Source organism: Podarcis cretensis, assembly GCF_951804945.1.
Source record: "Podarcis cretensis genome assembly, chromosome: 2".
NCBI lineage: Eukaryota > Metazoa > Chordata > Lepidosauria > Squamata > Lacertidae > Podarcis > Podarcis cretensis.
In genome coordinates, this window is record NC_137171.1 from 124,228,542 (window position 1) to 124,245,467 (window position 16,926).

The window sequence follows — 16,926 nt, forward strand, 5'->3', positions numbered from 1 at the left end:
GGTCTGCCTCCTGTCATTACGTCTGTTGTCACTACTCTCAACTTAGCAAGAAACTGAGAGTCTCCAGGAAGACCGAGGCCCCAGTGACAAAGGGATGATACGAAGCTTTCACACTGGCAGAATCCCTGCCTGCCTGGAAGATAAGTCAAAGCCCTCGATGGCACATGAGGTCTTTAAATATGCAGCAAGCATTTCAAGCTCTCATTTCTGAAATGTCTGTGTCAAAAGTGGGTACTTTGCTTGAGTTTTGCCAAGGAATAAATCACTATGTTTATGATAATTATGTGGGGAATAATCCTCTCTGGAATCACTGTGGAGCTTGAGCAGCAGCTGCAGAGCTGGAAGGAAACATTCCAATCTGTTTTCTCCTGCTCTGGTGGGTAGGACTCGAACCAGTGGCTTCACATTAAAAGAACGGAAAAAGCTTTATGACAGTAAGAGCTGTTTGAGAGTGGAATGGTCCCCCTTGGGAGGTTGTGGACTTTCCTTCCTTGGAGGTTTTTACTCAGAGTTTGGATGGCCATCTGTCTTGGATGCGTTAGTTGAGATTCCTGCAATGCAGGGGGTTGAATTAGATGCCGCTTGGGGTCCCTTCCAACTCTGCGCTTGCATAATGCTATGATTCTATGTTCACAATATCTCACTGATGTGGCAAAATGTGATCCTAGAATGACAATTATTTAAGATACATCACCGCATAAGCCAGGACGAAACTATTATTTCAGGACATGTGGGGGAACTTCTGTTGCCTGGTGGACTTTTGCTTTGCATACGGAAAAACAACCATAGAAGCCTGCTGTGCCAGTCAAATATTTTATTTCAGAGTATTTGTATCTCTCCCCATCACCTCAGATCCTCTCCTGACAAAGTTTTTTGACATGTGAATATTTCATTTTAGACCAGCAAGTGGCTGGATTTTGTTATTGCCTTTCTGTTCACAGATCCCTACAATGGAAAAGAATGTACAAAGAATCAAATGCCATCTTTACTTTTTGTCGTCAGATGCTCCTTTGTATTCAGACCAGGCCTAAGTACAATAATGTAGCATTTAGGTAGGAAGATACAACCGAGAAGCCCAGCACTGGACGCTAAAATAGAGAAGATCTGCACGGCTACCATGTATTTCCCCTTGGTGCTCAGGTAGGTGGGCACAAAGGACACCCAAACACTGCAGAAGACCAGCATGCTGAAGGTGATCAGCTTGGCTTCATTGAAGGCCCCAGGCAGCTTCCTGGCTAGGAAAGCCACCGTGAAGCAGATGGCAGCCTGGAAGCCCATGTAGCCAAGGGCACCATAAAACATGGCAGGAGACCCTACATTACATTGCAGGATAATCTCTGTAGGCTGGGAGTTCATATCAGTGTCTGGGAATGGGGGAGAGGTCCCCAGCCAGATGGTGCACATTAGAACTTGGACACCGGAAGAGGAAAGAACAACAGCATTGGCCAGACTCTTCCCCAGCCATTTCTTCAGTCTATTCCCTGGCTTTGTGGCCAGGAAAGCCAGCACAACAGTAATGGTTTTGGCCAACAAAGAAGAAACAGCAACTGAGAAGATGAGGACAAATGTCATTTGTTGGAGAAGACAGGTGGCTTTTCTTGGCTGGCCAATGAAGAGCAAGGAGGACAAAAAGGAGAGCAAGAGGGATAAAAGGAGGATGTAGGAAAGCTCCCTGTTGTTGGCTTTGACTATGGGAGTTCCTGAGTATTTAATGAAAATTCCTAACACCAAGCATGTGATTAAGGAGAGTAATAAGGTAAAGGAAGACAAGAGAATCCCCAAAGACTCTTCATAGGACAAGAAAGTGATAATCTTGGGAACACATTGATCTCGGTCCTTGTTTGAGTGCTGATCCTCTAGACATTTGGTGCAGACGTCTGCATCTGAAAGGAAGATGAGTGATTTCAGTACACAGGGTCCCAAGCAAGGGACATTGCCAGCCCCAGTGGGAGATACTATGACTTGAATCGGCAATCTTTTGCATGCAAAGCAGATCCTGTGCTACTGAACTGCAGCAGACACATCTGAAGTTTTCTGTAAAGCCTCTGGCAAGGCTGGTGGAAAGTGGTGGGCATCCAGCTGATGAAAACACATTCTGTTTCCTAGGAGGAAAGCATGGGTCCCACATGGGTTGCCAGAAGAGAACTTTCAGAGAAACCAGATGTCCTATTTCTAAAGACAGGAAACCCGATTCAAAATCAAACCACAAGGAGTCTGTCATCACTACACACAATGGTTTACAGAATCCCCAACCTTGGGTAAAGAGGGGTTTTTTTTGGGGGGGGGGATGAAATAAAGAAATAACATTGTGATGTAAAGGATTTCAATGGTTGCCCTATTCCTTCTCTCACTTGCCTTCCACAGTGGAGATGGTCCCTTTTACACAGGGAGCACAATCATAGCAGCAAAGTGGCTCTCCATCCCGGATGACCTTGACATCCCCAATATGACAGCTCTCAGCACATCTGGAATGAGGGACAGTCTGCCCATAAAGAAAGATGGTCAGGAATTAGTGGTATGTCGATCTATGCTATAATACTGGAGCCAATAGGAATCTTTCTCCCGTAGCAAAGAGTAGGTCTGGTGGAGTGGTTTTTGGTGGAGTGGACAGTTCTCCAAATGCAGGCAAGTAGAAATTGGATTTCCATAGCAGTGCAAGCAGATAAATAGGTATTGCTGTGGTGGGAAGGTAAACAGCATTTCCGTGTTCTCTAGCACTCTTCACGGTGTCCTGTTGCCCCTGAAGCGTTTTAGTCATTCTGGCCACATGACCTGGAAAAACTGTCTACAGACAAATACGGGCTCCCTCAGCCTGAAAGCAGAGATGAGCGCCACACCCCATAGTTGGATTCGACTGGATTAAACTGGCTTTAACCTTACCTTTACTAATATGTTCAGGGAATTTTAAACAAAAATAGATTGTGAAGACCTCCAACAGAACCTCTCCAAACCTGAGTGACTGAGTAGTAAATTGGCGAATGCAATTCAAAGCAAACTAGTGTGTAGTGCCAGTGGCGTAACGTGGGGGGTGCAGGGGGGCCCGGCCGCACTGGGCGCTACATCTGGGGGGTAGGGTTAGGGGGCGCAAATCCACAGGTTAGGGGCGCAAATCCATGGGATAGGGGGCGCAAATTACTTGCCTTTACCTGGGTGCTGACAACCCACGCTACGCCACTGTGTAGTGCTGCAAGTTGAGGCAAAAAATCTTATTTTCATAAGTATGCTCCTGGGAATTGAAGTGGGGGTGACTATTCCTACAAACCTAAAATCATTTTCAATCCCATATCCTCTTGTTTCCATTTTCCTTTTTGGCAGGTTGACAAATTAACCTGAATGGTTCAACCCACCTTTTTAAACCAAAGGGGCCACACGATAGCGTCCTGATCAATGCTGACTTTTACGTCTGCGGATCCCTCTCTCTCCATACTCCCAACTTTCCCTACATGAAGGGAGTAGTTGGGAAGCATCACAATGTTCACCAGGTCAAATTCAGCTGTCAGGTCCCCATTCTCATCTAAATATACTCCCTCCATAGAAGCATTGTAAAACTGAAAATCGCTCAGAAAACGGTGAAACTGGAATGACAGAGAAAATCGCAGCATATATATATATATATATGTTTATTAAATGTTCTGTATATTTTACAATAAACTAAATCATTCAGTCGAAACAAAATAAAAAATTCCTTCCAGTAGCACCTTAGAGACCAACTAAGTTTTTTATTGATATGAGCTTCTTCAGATATAAATCATTCTGTATTCCATTAACAGCCATTCAACAGTGGAACAGTCTCGGGAGGCTGTGGATTCTCCTTCCTTGGAGGTTTTTAAGCAGAGGTTGGATGGCCATCTGTCATGGATGATTTACTTGAGATTCCTGCCAGTATGTAGGACTAGATGACTTTCAGGATCCCTTCCAACTCTACAACTCCATGATTCTATGAATCGGGTGAGGGAACCTGACCTTACCTAGTTGTGCCCTCCAGAGTTTTCGGAACTGCACCAAGCTAGACTAGGTTGTCAAGGCAGGGGAGTTGCTATTTTCTATAGAGACACTATCTCCTTGACCAGGGAGCCTCTTGACTTTGCAATGGGTTTGTGGAGAAACTTTGGAAATAAAAGTTATTGAACTTCTTACATGCAGTAGAATGCTATCTTGCAATATTCTCAAGATATTGCAAGGATTGCTTTGTTTGTCTTCGATAATTAGGAAAGTGAGATATGCTGAAAAAGATTATGGTGGTATACCTAGGGATGGATATGAATGGAGAGTTAATATGAATGTCATTTAGTTTTGACGAATCTTTAGTCTTCTCTTTGAAATGGTCACATGACCATTTGCTAGCAGTCTATAGTCTTGCAGATAAAGGTAACCATTGAAGGGTCTATCAATTCTGTATCAATCATTTTGACCTACAGTATTTTATAACCTCATTCATCTCTTTTTAATGCTTGGTTAATTTCTGTTAATTAAAGGAAATGGACCTACAAATCTGTCATTGAATGAATCATTATTTAAAATGAAACAATATCTATCCAGATCATTAGAGAATAAAAATGAATACCTGTGATGCTTGGACTTTTTCATCTTCCAACCTGTTCTGTCCCACCATCACCACCCTCTTGGATCTAGAGGAGTACGCAGCATTTAAGGCATGGGCCAGAGCTCGGACCGTGTTGTAAATGCTGTAAGTGTCCTGAAACACGCTCCTTTCAAGGACTTCTTGAGGGAAACCTGAAAGGTTCTCCTTCACTCTGCATTGCTTCTGGCCTTTCACAGAAAACACATGCTTTGAATATAAGCAATTAAAGCCTTCAGGCCAAAATGGATGGACATTACTATAGGAGTAGAAAACTGGCAGATTTCCATCCTGTTTTGATCTTTTTTTGGTTTGGATAAATAAAGATAGATATCCATGAATGTGCTTGTTCTCAAGTAGTTTGGGAGACATGTTGGAGCTGGCATATGAGAGAGCTATTGTGATCCAAACTTTCCCAGTAATGGGTTTCAGGATTTCACCCACTATTTCTAGCGTAGTTGCAGCTTCTAGGGTGGACTGAGAGTCCCCATAGTAAAGAAACACATTGATTCGCCTGTCCATGGAAAGTGAAATCTTATTCTTGAGCTTTGTGTACTCATCTGCTTTAAACAGACTCTCTCGTGGAATGGTTTGTGAGAAAGCAAGGCAGACACCGCCCTTAGCAAGCACAGGTGCCAGGGTGCTCAGAAACCTTTCTCCATTGTCAGAGTCAGGAGCTATGAGCCCGATCCAAGTCCACCTGAAATGCAGGAGTAGCCTGACAATCCCTGAGCCTGGGGGATCTTCATTTGGGGTCATTCGGTAGAGCAAAGGAGATTGTGTTTTGTCAAGGGCATGACGAACAGAAGCATAACTGACCTAGGAAGTAGAGGAAGATATAGAGGGTTTTATTGGTCAACTGGAAATTGTGGTCAGGGAGAGCTTTATTCTGCAGTGCTTCTCTGGAATGGAGATGTAGGACACTTTTGGCAACAATACACTCTGGTCAGTCACTGAAATAAATCAATTCATTTATTATAGGCAACAGTTGAATATGTCTTCAACATCGTTCTCTTCCTAAATGTTGTCTCCACCCCCCATGTTTCAGACTCTGTAGAGTAAATGTATGTTGCATTTTCTACTTTTACCATGTGGTTCAAGGGAGGGGTCAATTTTTAGCTCACTTGAGTGTTTCACATGAGTTTTGTTCCTTAGATTTTTTCCTAAGATTCCCCTCCCGCCGCCCAATATTTATTTATCCATCTTAAAGTCCCAGGGCAAGTTACTAAAATAGGTTTGTGTGAAGCCATCCCAGAGATGTCTTCTGGAGGCCACATTTCTGTCCGATTCATGTCCCATTTAAATTGCTATTTTCCTAGAAAAATAGGTTCCAGAACACACCATGAATCCTTGTCCTCTTATAAAGTGCCGGCTGAAAAAAGAGTCTGTTTCCTCCTTGTAAGTATAAAGTACTTAGCAACTCGCAGTACACATCTTGTGAACTTCCTGTTGTAGCTTCTAAGAGACATCACTCCATCCAAAATGCTTGTTCCCCCCTTAGACTGCTCTGGTGACTCTCTTTTCAAAGCATTCTTCACCCAGCAGTACATATCCTTCAACATAAGAAGAGTCTCCTTGATCCGGCCAATGGCCCATCTAGTCTGATATCGTGTTCTCACAGAGGCCAACAAAATGCTTGGAAGAAACCAGCAACTGGCACCCAGAAGCATTGCTACCAACAACTAGGAAGGTAGATCACAGTCATCATGCCTAGCATTCATCGATAGCCCTTGCCTTCATGAATTGGTTTAATTCACTCTTAGAACCTTCACTGCCTCCTCTGGGAGTGAGTTTCATAATTTGCTCCCTATTCAAAGAAGTGGCTGTTCTCTGCATGTTGCCCATGCTAGTGTATTCATACCTGGGGGATTTTGTAGGTTTCTAGGATAGTTGAAATCTGGAGTGAGGTGTCACAGTTGACCCCTTCAATGAAAACCAAGGGTTTCTTCTGTCTTCCACAGTGGTAGTTTGGGACATTGGCCCTCCCAGGAGAAAGCAGATCTAGTGTGGCATCATAGGTCATCCTTGCATTGAAATGATTCTCATGGATGTCATAGCCCAGGGTGATGTTGGGTAAGATCCTGGGGTCCTGATTAATCTCATGGATGGCAATCATGAAGGACAGGAGATACCAGTATGCTACCGTATCTGCTACCCTGCAACAAAGCATGAAGCCTAATGTCAGTCTCCGTTCAGCGAAAAGTGTCAAGTCCCTGCTTTCTTAATCCTGTAAGAAATTGCAGCCACAAGAATGAAGCAAAACAGAACATCCACATCGCATAATCAGCCATCTGTGGGTTTGTTGGAAGGTGAACGGCTGCTTGCCAGTTAAAGAAAGATAGAAGCATATTTGAGCACTTGAGTGCTGGAAGCAGGGAGTGAATACAACTCTCTCTTTTTTTTATAAGATATTTATTAAGTTTTCCAATATTACACAAAAAGAGAACACATCAAGAAAAAAGAATAAAAAAACACAAAACAAACAACAAACAAACAAGTATAATTTCAATCTCTTACTTTCATATACCTAACTTCCCCGACCTCCTCATACCTCCCCTTTCTGTATTCGAATTTCTGTATTATCAATTCAAACAAATCCTCTCCCTTATTTTCAAAATAATTTTCACTTTTCCTTTCTTTTTTCTTAATCAATGCCGCTGAAAACCACTTAATTTTTGGACCCACGTCATTCTAACACTCATTAATTTTACAATGTTTCCAAAGATAGTCCTTAAATTTCTTCCATTCTTCTTCCGCCGTCTCTTTTCCTTGGTCCATGAATACAACTCTCAAATATATTGAACAAGGGTTTGTAAAAGTGTGAGGCACTAGTTCAAGGGGAGTGGTAGGTTTTTTTTATTATTATTTTTATTGATTTTCAACACAAATTAAGAACAAGACAACATACACACATAAACCAACAAAAACAAGAGAAAAGGAAAAAACAACAGAAACAACAAAAAAAGCAAAAAAGAAAACACAAACAAACGCAATTTAATTTAACATGGGAGTGGTAGGTTTTAAAGAGTTTGTTTCCTTAATTTTTTTAAAAGAAGAGGAGATGTAAAATAGAGATCTTTACAAGTCATATACGGTAATTCCTGCTTCTCATTGTTATGGCTGTTGTTATCATATTTAGTACCTGCCATTCACCCTAAAGTCCCAGGGCAGGTGAACTGTACTGGCTGCCAGCTGATTTCTAGACTCAATTCAAAGTGATTGTATATTACCTTGATAGATAGATTTTGACAATTTAATAGCTATAGTCCTGCTCCTTTCAGAGGAGTGCAGATCAGGCCATCTTCACATTTCCCAAGTCAAGAAGTTGGGACGCAGATGATCTCTGGCTTTTCATGATTCACCATCAATTTGGTTTCTTTCCAGCGGAAAAAAGAAAGGAGGGAAGGAATGCACATGCATTTTGTGTCTTCAATGGGCAAGATCTAGAAAGCACAACTAGTCCCTGGCATATAAGCCTTAGAGGCCTGGGCAGTCACACCTAAGCACAACAGTATTAAAGAAGGTGCTACACATATGCCTACCCACTATGCACAATTTTGCCTGCTATGCTGAAATTGCAAAGAGAAAGTACAGCTTACCCTTTAATGTAATTGCAAGGGGGGATAAGGAAATCGTGTTCAGGAAGAACTGTCTGTAATGTAGATATGACCCCGCTTATGAAGTGGTCTCCTGGCTCATAATAATTCATTGCATCTGGACTGTCCCTTCTCAAGTTCAATGGACATTTTGCTTTCCGCATCCTAGAAGCTGCACAGGGAAGCGGCAGCAGCAGCAGCAACATCAATAAGAGCATCACTCTGGGTCTGCCTCCTGTCATTACGTCTGTTGTCACTGCTCTCAACTTAGCAAGAAGCGAATTAGATGAAGCCCAAAGTCTCCAACAAGACCGAAGCCCCAGAGAAAATGTGAGGAAAGGGAGGATACGAAGCTTTCACACTGGCAGAATCCCTGCCTGCCTGGAAGATAAGTCAAAGCCCTCGGTGGCACAAGACGTCTTTAAATATGCAGCAGGCATTTCAAGCTTTCGTTTCTGAAATATCTGTTCTTCGTGTCAAAAGTGGGTACATTGCTTGAGTTTTGCCAAGGAAAAAATCACTATGATTATTATAATTATGCAGGGAATATACATCTCTGGAATCACTGTGGAGCTTGAGCAGCAGCTGCAGAGCTGGAAGAAAACATCACAATCTGTTTTCTGATGCTTTAGAGGGTAGGACTCAAAACAGGGGCTTCAAGTTAAGGGAAAGGAGACTCCAACTAAAAAATCAGGAAAAGGTTTCTGACAACAAGAGCTGTTTGAATAGTCCCCCTTGGGAGGTTGTGGACTTTCCTTCCTTGGAGGTTTTTAATCAGAGTTTAGATGACCATCTGTCATGACTGCTTGGTTTAGATTCCTGCATTGCAGAGGGTTGAGCTACATGTCCCTTGGGATCCCTCTTCAAACTTTACACTTCCATAATTCTATGATTCTATGTTCACCAGATAAGCCAGCATCAAGCTATTTTTTCGGGACATTTTGGGCTCTGATATGATGAACATCTGCTGCATATGTGTGTGTGGGGGGGTGGGACTTGAAGCCTCCTGCGCCAGTCAAATACTTTATTACAGATTATTTGTATCTATCCCCATCACCTCATATCCTCTCCTGACAAAGTTTTTTGACATTTGAATATTTCATTTTAGACCAGCAAGTGGCTGGATTTTGTTATTGCCTTTCTGTTCCCAGATTCCTACAATGGAAAGGAATGTACAAAGAATCAGATGGCATCTTTACTTTTTGTCGTCAGGTGCTCCTTTGTATTCAGAACAGGCCTGAGTAATATAATGTAGCATTTGGGAAGGAAGATGCAGCCCAGAAGCCCAGCACTGGAGGCCAACATGGAGAAGACCTTCTGGCGTGAGCTTTGCAGAGTACGCAATGTCGTTGGAAGCCGATTGAAGTCTGAACGCCGTACTTTCGGACAAAGAAGGAAAGAACGGCTTGAAAGCTACAACTAGTGTTTATTGTAGAAAACAGTAATAAACACATAGATTACTATATACAGATACAGAGCGTTAACAGCATATACACTCTCTCAGCAAACTGTCATTAACCAATCCCTCATACTATAACCACCACAGACAGACAGACTCACATTACGCAGACATATAGATATAGCTGCTCTATTACGGTATAACACTGATTGGCTGAGCTCAACCAATCCTTATCTTACACCTACGGTTAACCAATCAACAGGCTGTCTCTGGGCAGACTACTCTCTCTGAGGCAGACTTACGTTTCTGGGCAGGCTGCCAAGAATATCTCACAGTTACATCATGAACTCATCTACTACAATATAGTTCTTCTGGTCTTAGAAGTAATCCTTGTAATGATAGAAGTATGCAGAGGGTGGCTGGGGCAACCCAACCAGATGGGTGGGCTATAAATAATAAAATTATTAAAATTAGTATTATTATTATCCACTAGTACTTCCCCATGCTAGCTCACTATGCTGCACTGAAACACACAGTAAATAACCTTCAGCTTTTCTGCTGATACCTTGCACTCCTGCTAATAATAATAATAATAATAATAATAATAATTTATTTGTACCCTGCCCATCTGGCTGGGCTTCCCCAGCCACTCTGGGCGGCTTCCAACAAAGATGAAAAATACATTAAAATGTCACGTATTAAAAACCTCCCCGAACAGGGCTGCCTTCAGATGTCTTCTATATGTTAGGTAGTTGTTTATCTCTTTGACATCTGATGGGAGGGTGTTCCAAAGGGCAGGTGCCACTACCGAGAAGGCCCTCTGCCTGCTTCCCTGTAGCTGGGGATTTGCTGTGGAATCCAACCTTGGCTTTATACCTCATACACACGTTCCTTAGGGAAAGGGAGGGCAGATGAGTCAAGCTCCAGGCATCCAGCTAACTCTAACCATCATCCAGATGTGGAGGGAGGGCTGCTCAAGACATGGACCAAGAACTTTGTGCCATTTCACCCATTTCTCCAAATGACAACAATCATTACACTCAGGAGTATCTGTAGAGATGAAGATGACCTATCTCACTAATTAGTGACCTAGTTAAAAGGAGTATGCAAAAATTCTTAAAAAGAAAAGGGGGGAAAAGATCGGAGTAATATTATGTCAAACTTAAACAAAATGGCACAAGGGTTTAAGCAATTAAGAATAGCGGTGGACTCGTAATCTGGGGAACCGGGTTTGCGTCTCCGCTCCTCCACATGCAGCTGCTGGGTGACCTTGGGCCAGTCACACTTCTTTGAAGTCTCTCAGCCCCACTCACCTCACAGAGTGTTTGTTGTGGGGGAGGAAGGGAAAGGAGAATGTTAGCCGCTTTGATACTCCTTAAAGGGAGTGAAAGGCGGGATATCAAATCCAAACTCTTCTTCTAGTTAAAATTTATGAATGAGAAGAGAAAGAAAATTGGAGACATAATAGGTTGAAATATATAACTATAAACGAGGTTTGAAAGAGGGTTAGAATCTGCTGAACTTGAATGTGTAAAGGGGAACACAAAGAAGGGAGATGTGGGGAAGTCAAGAAAGAAGGTTATATAGATAATAAGTTTAAAAATGGATTTTCTCTTCTTTATATCTTTATTGTTTCTTGTTTCTTGTTTCTGTTTCTTTATGATGTATTCTTTCTTTTTGTTGTTTCTATTATATAAAATCTTAATAAATATCTTTTTTTTAAAAAAAAAGATGAAGATGACCTATCAGGATATTGGGGGCCCAAGTTGTTTCAGGGTTTTAAGCACTAACGTGAACAATGGAATCTGAGCTTCCAGTGACAATGTTGCTGGACTCCAAAGCTGTGGACCTCGTCCACCCAGAGGAGGGCAGCCCCTTTTAGCTCAGACCATCTTCCCACTCAAGAACATGGCAGATAGAACATCTCTAAGTTTTCAGAATTCATCTTCAATTTCCTTTAGGAGCAGATTATTTTGCGGACCTTCAAGAAACGGTTGGAAGCAATGCACTGGGCATTTGTGTCGAGTTTAAGGTTTAAAATGGTGAATTGCAAAACCTCCTGTGGGACTTCCCTATATATCAGGAGTCCAGGTTCTCACCTTGATAACGAGGTACACGAAGATAATTAAAAAGAGGATTTATTGCAAAAAACCAACAACAGATAACTCTGGTGGCTGTAACGTACCACTGTCATTAATCACGATGATCCTTCCTGAACTCTCCTTTCTTTTTCTACAGAATATACTGAACCGGCGCTGTTTGTGCCCTTTGTTTTTCTTCCTGTCTAACAGACCTCCCATACAGCGATGGCACGAACTAATTGGCTCAGCTCCGACTTCCTCTTTTCCTGTCTATTTTCCTGCCTGTTCACTCTTTCGAAGAGTGTTGGCTCTGTTCCCCCTCTCTCGCAAAATAGAGCGTCCTCATCGCATAATCAGTCATCTGTGGGTTTGTTGGAAGGTGAACGGCTGCTTGCCAGTTAAAGGGAGATAGAAGCAGGGCAGGGGAACTGTACTGGCTGCCAATTGATTTCTAGACAAAGTTTGGATGGGCATCTGTCTTGGGTGCGTTAGTTGAGATTCCTGCATTGCCGGGGGTTGGACTAGATGACCCTTGGAGTCCCTTACAACTTGATGATTCTATGTTCACAAAATCTCACTGATGTGGCGACATGTTGTGGAAAAGGTCAGAGGGGAAAGTGATCCTTGAATGACTTTTATTTAAGATACACCACCAGATAAGCCAGGATCAAGCCATTTTTTCAGGACATTTTTTGCGCCTATGTGCACATCTGAAAGCCCAAGAAGCAGTCCCATCACTCACACCCCACAACCTATTCTACTAGCTACAACATAATGCTTCTTTCACCAATAATGGGATAAGGGATCCCTGCTGGCATCAGGGATGTGGTTTGGGGGCACATGGGCCTATGAACTGCTTTGAAGGGATGATAATGGACTCTTATTGTTTTCTGGTAGCTAACATGTGAGTGTTTAACCTTAGATAAGTGACAATGGTAGGTAAAGGTAAAGGTAAAGGGACCGGACCATTAGGTCCTGTCGTGACTGACTCTGGGGTTGCAGCGCTCATCTCACTTTATTGGCCGAGGGACAGCTTCCAGGTCATGTGGCCAGCATGACTAAGCCGCTTCTGACGAACGAGAGCAGCACACGGAAACACCGTTTACCTTCCCGCCAGATTGGTACCTATTTATCTACTTGCACTTTGACGTGCTTTCGAACTGCTAGGTTGGCAGGAGCAGGGACCGAGCAACGGCAGCTCACCCCGTCACGGAGATTCGAACCGCTGACCTTCTGATCAGCAAGTCCTAGGCTCTGTGGTTTAACCCACAGCACCACCCACATCCCTTACAAGGGACAAAGGTATTGAATTGCAAATCGGCATTTTGAAAGAGTCTTTTTTCTCCAGGTTCTGTGAGAGTATGGATGTAAATGAAGTTCTCCAGGTGAACGGCCTCAGGCTAATTGGAGGCTGTAAGGAAAGGAGATATTTTCTTATAGGTCTGTTTGGAATTTTCTTTTCTTTCTAAGAAATGGACTTGCACAATATACCGTATTGCATGGAATTATTTGGATGTATCTTTGATGTTTTTGTTCTGTTTTGAAGAAAGTTCTGCAAGTAAAGTTTTAAACAATGGGTCCAGACAATGCCTTATTTCAAAAGGAGTTGGCTTTTTATGCAACCAGAGTTTATGCAGCTGGCCCCTGCCCACCTGGCTATGCCCATGATAGGGGGATTAGTTCAGCGGAGTGGTAGCTTTGCTGTCTAGCAGAATATCAGAGTTTTCCTGCTTTCTATTGGTCAGCCTTTTCCAGAGTTTTTTACTTAAGAAAACTCATCTGCCACGCGGTTCAGTTCAAAGTATAGAGTGTTTATTGTCTCATGGAAAGCATAAACAGACTAGATGCAACAAGTTTAAGAGAAGCTGGACATCATGAACTCATCTACTACAATACAGTTCTTCTGGTTGTAGAAGTAAACTTTGTAAAGATAAAAGTATACAGAGAGTGGCAGGGGCAACCCAGCCAGATGGGTGGGATATAAATATTATTATTATTATTATTATTATTATTATTATTATTATTATCCACTAGCACTTTCCCATGCTAGCTCACTGGGTCTTAAGCACTGATGTGAGCAGTGAAATCTGAGGTTCCAGTGACAATGTTGCTGGACCCCAAAGCTGTGGACCTCGTCCACCCAGAGGAGGCAGCCCCTTTTAGCTTAGGCCATCTTCCCATTCAAGAACATGGAAGATAGAACATCTCTAAGTTTTCAGAATTCGTCTTCAATTTCCTAATACCTTTAGAAGCAGATTATTTTGCGGATCTACAAAAACAAAAAAAAGGGTTAGAGGCAATACATTGGGAGTTTAAGGTTTAAAATGCTGAATTGCAAAAACCTCCTGTGGAACTTCCCTATATATCAGGGAAGGGAATTGCTATGTTGTGCTCAGAGGCAGAAAGAGGGAGAGGAATATTTACAAGAAGTGGTCAGAAAAACAAAGTGAAATAATTTGAAATATATACAGCTTTCCACTGGATATTCCAGTGGTGCAACCTTGAGCATACTTGCACAGAGCCAAATCCACTTACTTCTGCACAAAAGGAAGAAAATGTCAGACTCTGCATGCGGCATATATGTTACATATACAAATTTATTTGTGGAAAATAAGATCATGCAACACCGGTCAGGGTGACACAGATATAAAGATCACCCGGGCATATTAAGAGGATATATCTGAATCAAGTTCTGAAAAGGGTTCCTATTTAGTGAGACATTAAATCAAAATGGCCTCTGATTGTCCTGGGATAACTGTGCATTCACTTTGGAAATGACATGTTAGGTTTTGGATAGATTAAAAAATAGTTACAAGAGCAGCTCATAAGAAACACCTGAAAGGGAAATAGCTTCTTCTCATAAGTATTGTGCTGCACACAGATTCCCTTGGTGGGAAAAGCGCATTAAGAATCAAATTCCATCTTTTGTTTTTGTTGTCAGGTGCTCCTTTGTGTTCAAATCAGGCCTCAGTACAATAATGTAGCACTTGGGAAGGAAGATGCAGCCCAGAAGCCCAGCACTGGAGGCCAACATAGAGAAGATCTGCACGGCCACCATGTACTTGCCCTTGGTGCTCAGGTAGGTGGGCACAAAGGACACCCAAACACTGCAGAAGACCAGCATGCTGAAGGTGATGAGCTTGGCCTCATTGAAGGCCCCAGGCAGCTTCCTGGCTAGGAAAGCCACCGTGAAGGAGATGGCAGCCAGGAAGCCCATGTAGCCAAGGGCACCATAAAACATGGCAGAAGACCCTACATTACATTGCAGGATAATCTCTGTAGGCTGGGAGTGCATGTCATAGTCTGGGAATGGGGGAGAGGTCCCTAGCCAGATGGTGCAGATGACAACTTGAACACTGGAACAGGAAATTACAATAGAGTTGGCCAGACTTTTCCCCAGCCATTTCCTCACCCTGTTCCCTGGCTTTGTGGCCAGGAAAGCCAGCACAACAGTAATGGTTTTTGCCAAGACAGAAGACACAGCAACTGAGAAGATGATGCTGAAGGCCATTTGTTGGAGGAGGCAGGTTATGTTCATTGGCTGACCAATGAAGAAGAAGGAGGACAAAAAAGAGAGCAGGAGGGAGAAGAGGAGTGTGTAGGACAGGTCCCTGTTGTTGGCTTTAATGATGGGAGTTTCGTTGTATTTAATGAAGATTCCTAACACGAGGCAAGTCATAAAGGACAATAATAGTGTGAAAGAAGCCAAGATGATCCCTAAAGGTTCTCCATGGGACAGAAAAGTTATAATCTTGGGGACACATCGAACTCGCTCATTGTTTGGATGCTGATCTTCTGGACATTTGGTACAGTGGTCTGCATCTGGACAGAAGAAGAGTAACTTTAGCATCATTCATATATCCACAAGAGTTCTATTACATTCCACAAAATACATGTTTTGTAGTGAACATTTTCATGCCACCTACAAATGAAAAATGGAAGGGAAGTATGGAAGGCCGGGCCATCAGTGGGAGAGGTCATGCATGGCACAGGCTGAGCCTGGGGTCTCCCACAAGCCAGAAATAGAATTTCCAGGAGAAGAGCTGGGTTGTCGCCTTCCTGAATTGTGGGAGAGCCATTTTACCATAGAATACAAATGTTAGGACTAGTCAGATGAATATTCTTACCCAGTAAGTGGATGACCAATTTATATCTTGCTTAAATGACAAAGATCAGCATTGGTGATGTTGATGATGATACAAATAAATAACTTTGGGGTGGGGTGGGTTGCTGAATCATCCATCACCCTAATCAGTTCCCACCACTGTCATTTCTTCCAAGTTCCAACAATGCCTATAGAACCATTGTCCCATTCTTGAATGCCTCCCTTTCCCCTGCAATCACTTGCCTTCCTTGGTAGAGATTGTTCCTTCCATGCAGGGGAGGCAATCATAGCAGCAAAGCGCCTCTCCTTCCCGGATCACCTTGAAGTCCCCAGGGTGACAGATCTCTGTACATCTGGAATGAGGCACGGTCTACCCATAAAGACAGAGCAGCAAGAGTTAGGGGGATTTCTAGCTATGGAAAATCACTGGAGTTAACAATGGATTCCCTCACAAGCCAAGTAGCAGCTCTAGTGGAGTGGTGATTGGAAATAATGTTCATGAGCGGTGTGACATGTAATGAAAAGGTTAAACTCCTTCCCCACAAACCACAGTCCCAATCATGATCAAGCCCTCCAGGAGCTGCTATTTAAATGAAAGAAACAAGACTGCAGTAATGCTGAAGGTCAAAAGTAGTTTGGATCTTGATTTTGGATGAACATGCATAAAAGTGCACTTCACGATAACCTCTGCAAAGAGTTAGTTCAGCTCTTCGGTGTTTCTGCATGCTGGTTTCAGTCTCCTGACCTCCTGTACTCAACATGAGAAGAGACTACTTCTGCTTTTCCAATATCCCTTCACTTGCCTACTCCACCCTCTTTCATTGCTCATTGTTCGATCATTTTATGAGGGTCACTTTGTAACTCCAAGTAAATCTTTTCTATCTTTCAATAAGCTTCAGAGACACTGTCTTATGGATAATACAAAAAGAATCATTAGAACCTGAGATAAGTTACAGAATGAAGTGAACGGCTTAACCCACCTTGTTAAACGAAAGAGGCCACACAATGGCATTCCGATCAATTGTGACTTTTATGTCTCGGGATCCGCACCTCTCCATGTGCCCAACTTTCCTTTCATGAAGAGAATTATTGGGAAGCATCACAAAGTTCACAATGTCAAAGTCAGCTGCCAGCTCCCCGTTCTCATCCAAATAAACTCCGCCCAT

At 42.8% G+C, this 16,926-nt stretch overlaps 3 protein-coding genes across 3 annotated transcripts in view; all 3 read right to left on the reverse strand.

The window, feature by feature from the left end:
- Positions 1-8,303, reverse strand: part of LOC307208556 (vomeronasal type-2 receptor 26-like) — a 56,300-nt gene extending 47,997 nt beyond the window's left edge. The window contains exon 1 of the mRNA XM_079963259.1: positions 8,179-8,303. Within this exon, the coding sequence (XP_079819385.1) occupies positions 8,179-8,288 (110 nt within the window). The 5' untranslated portion in view covers positions 8,289-8,303. The remainder of the gene's footprint in view (positions 1-8,178) is intronic.
- On the reverse strand, positions 895-6,695 carry LOC307209861 (vomeronasal type-2 receptor 26-like; the record flags this gene model as incomplete). The annotated part of the gene is made up of 5 exons (XM_079965225.1): positions 895-1,883; positions 2,356-2,509; positions 3,444-3,548; positions 5,303-5,398; positions 6,441-6,695. 5 exons carry the CDS (start codon positions 6,693-6,695, stop codon positions 973-975), a joined length of 1,521 nt encoding a protein of 506 aa, XP_079821351.1. The 3' UTR covers positions 895-972.
- Positions 8,304-13,671: 5,368 nt separating the features above from the next.
- LOC307210985 (vomeronasal type-2 receptor 26-like) lies at positions 13,672-16,926 on the reverse strand (the record flags this gene model as incomplete). The annotated part of the gene is made up of 3 exons (XM_079967182.1): positions 13,672-15,477; positions 16,004-16,130; positions 16,741-16,926. The coding sequence occupies 3 exons, from the start codon at positions 16,924-16,926 to the stop codon at positions 14,567-14,569; spliced, it is 1,224 nt and encodes a 407-aa protein (XP_079823308.1). The 3' UTR covers positions 13,672-14,566.